At 47.1% G+C, this 7831-nt stretch overlaps 1 protein-coding gene across 1 annotated transcript; it reads left to right on the top strand.

Moving 5' to 3' along the window:
* Positions 1-2659: 2659 nt before the first annotated feature.
* GIP (gastric inhibitory polypeptide) lies at positions 2660-6829 on the top strand (the record flags this gene model as incomplete). The annotated part of the gene is made up of 4 exons (XM_010149935.1): positions 2660-2730; positions 3791-3937; positions 4280-4411; positions 6737-6829. Coding segments are annotated over exons 1-4 (443 nt in total), but the record flags the coding sequence as incomplete, so codon positions are not given.
* Positions 6830-7831: the final 1002 nt, after the last annotated feature.

The raw sequence follows: 7831 nt of genomic DNA, 5'->3' as shown, positions 1-7831 counted from the left end.
GTTTCCTGTCTGCTGCTCTTTATCCCAAGTTTCCTCCTCCTAGAGCATGCATTTTGGGGGATGGATGCTGTTTTCAGTATTTGGGATTTGCACGAGGGGTTGCAGACCACAGTTGGGATGCCCGGGCTCGATGGTGACAAAAATAACAATGATGGGAGCTATTGATTTTAGCAAAGTTAATCCTCCTGTAAGAAAGAGAAGCAGCAGGTTGGATCTCTAGGATGGCACTTCCCCTTTGAAAAGAAAAGGTGGCAATTCAGGAAATTTTTCCCATAGGAGGAGGTGCTACGTGCAATTCAGGTTTAGACCAATGCCATATGCACCATGCCCACAATCCGTGCTCGTTCTTGATTTTGTGATATAGAGATGTTTAATTGCCATTAATGTAAACATATCTTAAAAGGTTATTTTCCTGCTCTGTAGGTCAATGGACCTAATGAGCAGCTCTAAGTGGGTTTGAATTGCTTTGATCAGGTGCTTGATTTCCTGTTTACCTCACGGACGTGGGTTTGGTCCTGCACAGCTACTGTATATAAAAGCCATGAGGGGTCTCCTCTGAGCACCAGAACTGGCTGAAGTCTTCTGGGCAGCTTCAGAGAAGCAGGAAGGTAAGAAACTCTGTGCCAGTCTCTATAACCAATTTTTTCCCCCTCAGGTAAGTGCTGGTTTTGGTGGGAGTGACCAGTTGCCATAGCAGAGCAGGGACAGCCCGTACCTTTGAGACCGGCTGTTTTCCTGGGAGTTTTGGCAGAAAAGACCCCGGCAGTGTACATGTTGGGTTGTAAAGGGGAAGACTGTTGTCTCAGAGGAGGATTCCGTACATGGCAAATGCCAGGCTGGGATCTGCACCTTTGAACATGTGCTGCACAGGGAAAGGAGGAGAAATTGGCTCTTGGGTGTTTTTTGTGACCTCCCAGTTATGAATAAATCAGGGCTCGCTTCTTCCAAAGCAGACAGTAGTGCACAGGGGGCTGGAAGACCTTCATATTGCAAAGTTCCCACTTTTTGCAAAGGAGTAAAACCTTAGGATCAAAAGACCATAGGTATCATGGTGCACTCCGTGCCAGACAGGGCTTGCAGAGCTGGACTGCTCCAGTTCGGTGTCAATTAGCCAAAGGGTCTTGTATTAACGCAAAAAACTTTTTTCAACAGTCTTTGAAAGCACGTGGATGTGCTTTCCCTCCCTGATTGGGTAAATCCTGCAGAGGAGGAGTGTTGCTCTTTCTTAAAATCAAGGTTTTAACGCATTTCTTCTCCTAGCATCACAGCTCATTACCCTGAGCAGAACCGCGTTCTTGCACACCTTGGCTGGTTTCAGATCTATCGCTGTACCCGCAGTTATATCACCAATATATGAAATAAAAAGCAAGGAAGAGGGAAAACCTCACTTATTTAATCATGACACTTCTCCTTTAAAATATTCCTCAGCTTTTTGTATGATGGAATTTGCTTCTCCCCTTAACACACTCGGTAACTATTTGTCTTTTAGTGTTTCAGCTCTCAGTATCTCGGGGATTTTGCCACTATTCAGAATATCACACCTTTGCTTTTAACAGTGTTCCTCAGAACTGGATGCAGCTGGGATAATGTGACACATTTAGTACTTCCCTCACTTAATAGGAATTGCTGAAAACATTTGTAAAGGGTGTCACAGTCTCTCAGAAATAAAAAACCCAAACCTTCAAACTCTCGCTCTCTCCAAAACAATTGGTCTGTTGTAAGAGTACAAATAACTACTTAGAGGAGTAAAGTTCTATCAGTGTATGAATATATTTTTGGAGATGGGATACTTGTGTCCTGATCTGGACCTTTTCCTTTTCTTACGGTATTATTCCTGTTAACAGCAGCTCTCCGTTGCAACACAGTTTCCAGAAATATCTATAACGAAGAGTGAGGTGAGGGACAACACAATGTATCTGTGAGCCATGATCAAAACCACTTTTTACTGCGTTTGCCCAGCTGGAATAGTAATTAAAAGACCTCACATGTCCAAGGGCTGTTAAGCAGAACTGTGGACGTGAGGACTAGGAACAGCTTGAAACTAATAAATCTTGGAATCCAATCCTGTCACTGTCCATGGGATATTTTTCATAACGGATATTCCTTGACTCCAGCTCCACTCTCTACATAAGGCATTATCCATCCCAACAGAAAATCTCCCAGAAATGAGATCAGGCTCCTAAATCCCGCAGTGTGGGATAGGCAGTATGCCATTGCTACTGAATTGCCTGATCCAACGTACGTTCCCGTTCACATACTCAAGATTGAATCGCCCCTTCAAGCACAATGAAGTACCCACAGGGTCAGCTTGTAAACATGGAGGAAGACAAAGCCCTTGCCTCCAGGAATGTACAACCCACAATGAATTTGATGGTTACAATAAAAGTATAGGGAACCAGCATTAAAAGCCACCACGGTGGGAAAGAGCAGTGGCATTGAAAAAGTAATTTAACTGGGAACGGCAGAGGAGGGTTTTGTAGGAGGAAGGCTGCTCCGAGAACAAGGGCTGAAGGAACAGATTTACAAGCACAGGCACGTGCCCAACCACCGCACGTCCCTCGGGGTTCGCTGTCCCGTCCCTTACGTGCTCCGTGTGTTACAGGGGCCAGACATCTGGACCGTCCTCTGCTGTTGAACAGAGAAACCAGCAAGGAAAATGATGTCTTTCAAAGTGTTCTCTCTGCTCCTCGCTTCTCTGGGTTTTGTTTTGATGGAAGAGAACGTCTCGGGGTAAGTGTTTTGGAAAGCTCGCGGTGTATTTTGAGCCTTTTCCAGCTCCCCACTGGAGGCAAATGGACTCTTTCCATTGGCATCTTGGTAAGTAGTGAGAACATGAGTCCTGAGGTAGATCTCGGCTAATAGAGACAGCCAATTGTACAGAGATGAGCAAATGATAAGAGAGATATTAAACTAAAGCCCTGAGCCTTTGAGCCAGAGCCAAGAACTCCCAAGTCTTTCCTACAAACTTCATGGCTCAGGGTTAGGCAGAACAAGCTGGAAGTCAACCAGCAGGAGAAGGTGGTTGGCTGAGAACTAGAAACAAGATGTAATCATCTCGCATGATTGAGGCTAGGGGGCATCCAGTATTTGGAAGCTTCTGAAAATATGACCAGTTACATAATGCAGGTATATCATAAAGACTTTCCCTCGCTTCTCCTGCTACAAAATTTCCAACAACCACCTGAGAAGATCCAAAAGAATCTTTGATAGAGCGGTAGGGGCTGCTGCAAGTCCAGGTAATAGTACTATAAAAGGATCAGCCTTGAAATCCTTTGCTAACTTAGGCAGCCACTGATGTCTATACTGTGAGATCATCACTGATCTCGGGGTCAGCCCTCACCTCCTGCCATCCATCCCTGAGCCTCTCGGACATAGGAAAAGGCTTCCTTGGCCCCAAGTGTGCAGCTCACTGGAGGAGGGAGCTTGAGCACACCTTGGTGCCTTAGCTTGGAGTCCACGTGAATCAGGCTATGGCAGGGAAAGCCATGCTGACTCCGGACTACCAGCAAATATCCCGAGCTCACCTCCTCCCGTGTTCTCGTGTCTGAGCCGCGAGCGTGTGAGTAGCCAGCGACATGGATGAGGAGCGTGCTCGCCCCTTCTCCAGCCATCTCCTCACGTTACAGTGCAGGAAGGGTCACCTGTACCCAGAGAGATTAAAGCTGATCACAAAACCTTGCTGACCGTAGGGACTGCGTGGGCCACCACCCACCCGCAACGCACGCCAAACCGTGCAGCACGCGCTCCCGCTCTGCGCGGGACTCACGCCGTCTCTCTGCTCTTACCCCAGCGTAAGCATAAGGGCTCCCAGTGCCAGACCAGTGCAAAGACGCTACTCCGAGGCCACCCTGGCAAGCGATTACAGCCGCACGATGGACAACATGCTGAAGAAGAACTTTGTGGAATGGTTGCTAGCCAGACGGGAGAAGAAAAGCGAGTAAGTGTGTAGACTTTCAATACTCCTACAATCCAAACTTAGAGCTGTCGTCAGCCAACTGATGGCTACAGACGGATGTCGAGTCGAGGATATTTTTCTTGGACTGCAGCAGTGGTTCACTAGGGAGTTGCTTTTCTATTTTTCCTTTTATTTTTCTAAGTCCTAGAAACGTTCCCGGTTTGCCGGCACAGGGTACAACTACCCCTCTCCCTGCCCCAGACCGCCGCCTTCTCTTGGCTGCTGGTCGGTGGAGCTGGAAAGAGCTGGGTTTTGTGGAAAAGCTGCATTTTGGCACCCTCTTGTGGCATTTCGGGCTGATATCGTCCCATTTCGCCTTTGCAGCAACGTCATGGAGCCATACAAGAGGGATGCTGAGCCCCAAGTTTCAGCTGCGAATGACCCAAGATTGGATCTGGGCACCCACGAAGCCAAAGACTTCTTCAGTTGGTTCCTGAAAGCCAAGAAAAATCAGAGGTGAGGTGGGAGAATAGAAAATCTGGTCGGAGGGCGGGATGAGACTCCCAAATTTTTAACCTTTGAAGGAACGTTTTGGGGTAGGAATCTGCGTTAACGGCGTCACATTTCAAAAGAGGATTTTAATTTCAAAAGGAAATGTCGCATTTTGCAATTCTGCCTTATGAGTGAGGAAAAAAGACCAAAAAAAGCCTCTAATTTTGAAATGTCCCTCAAAATACAAATTAAAAATAATATATAGATGGAGGATTAGGGTCTTTTGTTTGTTTGTTTTTGCAAATGTCAGCACAGCCTCATCAAAACCCAGCGCTTTGATAAGGTCAAAGCCCAGACTTTTGACAGGGCTGAAGCGCATCCGCTCCTCTAACACCCTGACAGCACCGAAATGGAGAAGTCAAAACCAAGTGCTTTGACCTAATCCAAACAAAGCCCTCGCACAAGAAAACTCCCCAGGTGAAATTGATACCTTTCTGCAAAACATTTTGATGTGATCAAATCAGCTCACGGTGGGGGGCAAAAAAACCCCAAAACCCACTCGTTCACATTCTCAGCATGTTGATTGCTTTTAAAAAAAGAAACAAAATCATTCTTTCCTCATATTGCTGCTACAAGTAAGCTTTTCTTACTATGAAAAGCTGGTTGTCTAAACGTGAAACCATGCAGAAGAGATGCCTGACCCGGGAGGAAATTCCCAGTTTGTGATCCGTACCCTTCACCAGCCACGCTCGGACGTTATATTTTTTAAGATAGAACAAGCTTAAAAAACTCATCATGATCACGGTAAGGATGGCGATGTGAGCTCGCTGGGCACAGGTACCCCTGGGCAAGGTAACCGAGTCCGCAGGGAGCGCCTTGCTGCCGCAGCGCGTGCCTTCATCTCCCAAGCCATCTGGCCGAGAGCTCGCGCCCGCGTCTCCGCGCCGGGCGGCTTTGTGCTGTGTCAGCATATCCGCAGCCTGTCAAGAGCCTGGTTCACCTCCCCCAGTCTTCGCTTATGTCACCAACGTTAAAAAGCGAATGAGATGCGAGCCCAAAGAGAAAGCTGTTCGCCAGCACTTTCTATATTTAAAAAAAAAACCCAAACAAATTAACGAGGGATACGTTTCCTTTCTTTGACATGAAGGGGATTTACCAAAACCTAACAGGTTGCTGCTGCTTAGCCCTAAAATGGTGGCAAGAAGAGGGGGGGAAAAAGCACTTACCACACGCAGCCCACATCTTTCAGGCACGATCCTTGTGTCTTCTGGCAAAAAAAATGGAATTTCTAGCTACAGGGAGTCATGGGACAGTCAACCAGAACAAGAGTCGGGGGGGAATTTGTTGTCTTTTACAGCCTTTGGATGAAAATGGCTTTAGGAAACCAGGGTGGGGGGTGACCTGGGGTGGGGGAAATGCATGGAATTATGGTTCACAGAGGTATCTTGGGTCAGGTGCTCAGAAAATCAGACACCGAGAATTGGTAGTCATACTGAAAATACAAAATCAAAGAAACGAGGGCTTTGAGGGATCTCAAGAGGTCATTTAGTCTGACCTCAGCTCCAAGGCAGGATCAACGCACCCTAAACTGTTCCTGACAGATGTTTGTCTAACCTGTTTTGGGGTGGGGAGGGGGGGAGGGAGACCTTTGATGCTAGAGATTAATCAGCTTGATTAGCTTCATTTTTTAAAAAAAAAAGTTGCTTTCTAGTGTCTCCCTCGAGCTCCTTAATTGCAAATAAAAAACGCGACTCGCAGGGGAAAGTCCTCGGAAACAAGGACTTTCCTTGGTGAGTTTGGAGCACAGATGCTGCTTCGCCCACGCTCTGCTTTTGGTTTGATGCCTGCTCGGGTCTAAGAGGAGGTGGGGTGCAGGGGGGTTGCTGGGTCGTTCCTTCTTGTCCCCCAAGCCTGCCAGACGTGTTCGCTGCTGGGCAGCCCACACGTGCCAAGGTGAAGGCACCGTTGTGTGCCAGGAGCCCAGCATGTCAGAAACAGGTTAATGCTTTTTGGGGTTTATCTGAGCCAAAGGTGCCAGACGAGGGAAATAAAACATCCCTGTGAACTTGGGGGAAATACATTGCTGGGTCGTTCCTTCTTGTCCCCCAAGCCTGCCAGACGTGTTCGCTGCTGGGCAGCCCACACGTGCCAAGGTGAAGGCACCGTTGTGTGCCAGGAGCCCAGCATGTCAGAAACAGGTTAATGCTTTTTGGGGTTTATCTGAGCCAAAGGTGCCAGACGAGGGAAATAAAACATCCCTTTGAACTTGGGGGAAATACGAGGCTGTTGTGTACAGCTCCTGGATTGTCCTCTCTCCTCTGTCTTTATGCCATGGCACATTTCTTGCAGTTCTACTTCTCCGGAAGGTTCAGAAGGTTTGAAGGATGTTTTGAACCAGGAGTTTCTGACATGGCTGATGTCGACTGATCTCTGCAGGCCAGCGTGAGTGGCTGTTCTACCTATTCCTGTTGGTACAGGCATCCCTTCAGATCCCTTCCCAAAAGTACTTGCTCAATCGATGGATTTAGGAATTCTTTAAATAAGCACTGAGTACTTAACAGCTCAGCTGGCTTTGACCAGAGAGTTAAGAACTCTGGCCAGAGTTTGGGTCTGCAAGAGCATCTTCAGACCAATGGTAACAGCAAAGATGGGCGAAGACAAATTTCAAAAACAGTCTAGAGAAGGGAGGTTAGTAAATCCTTTTCCCCTTTTTAATGGGAAAAGGTGTTTGTCAAACCACTTAGAGGGAATACTGCATTGGGTACGTTGTATGCTGCTATGAAATTATTCCGAGACAAATACAAGACACTAAGATGCAGAAGGTGCAGGGGAGAGCCCTGAGGCAACGCACAAGGGAACGGTGAGCCCATCCTATGCTTAGCTGAGTAAAATGAAGGCTGAGAGAGACAGTCACCACCTATAAAAAACAGGGTGAGAAAAGAGCTGTTGATGCTAATAGCAAAAGTTGGCATAAGAACAAAAAGGGATAAACTGGCCATGAATAAGTGTGGGTTGGAAATAAGAGGCAGCTCTGTGCTACAAACCCATGCAGCTTGGTCAGACAATGTGAGACGAGTGGTCAGCCAGCAGCTAGAGAAAACAAGTAACTGTTGAGCTCCTACTACAGCCTTTCCTGCAGAGGAGCACATGTTTGCATCTCTCTCCTCTAACCAGTTGCTGATTTTCCTCAAAACTTGTAGGTACTTACTATTAGATACTTTGATACACGTCTGGCTATCAAAATGGATTTGCAAGGCTTCAGAGGGAGCTGGAGGGTGGAGGAGGCAGTAACTTATGCCTCATTTCTTATAGGAAACAAATGAAAAGGGGTTAAGTGCAGTACCACAGGAATTTAAGTTTTTCTCTCCCACTTCTGCTTTGTTAGGACCGTGTAACTCCAGGACCCTCCCAAGGAGCGCCCTCTTCATCCTATCGAGACACATG

This window comes from Eurypyga helias, unplaced genomic scaffold (assembly GCF_000690775.1).
Source record: "Eurypyga helias isolate BGI_N326 unplaced genomic scaffold, ASM69077v1 scaffold32810, whole genome shotgun sequence".
NCBI lineage: Eukaryota > Metazoa > Chordata > Aves > Eurypygiformes > Eurypygidae > Eurypyga > Eurypyga helias.
This window is presented reverse-complemented; position numbering and strand designations above follow the sequence as displayed.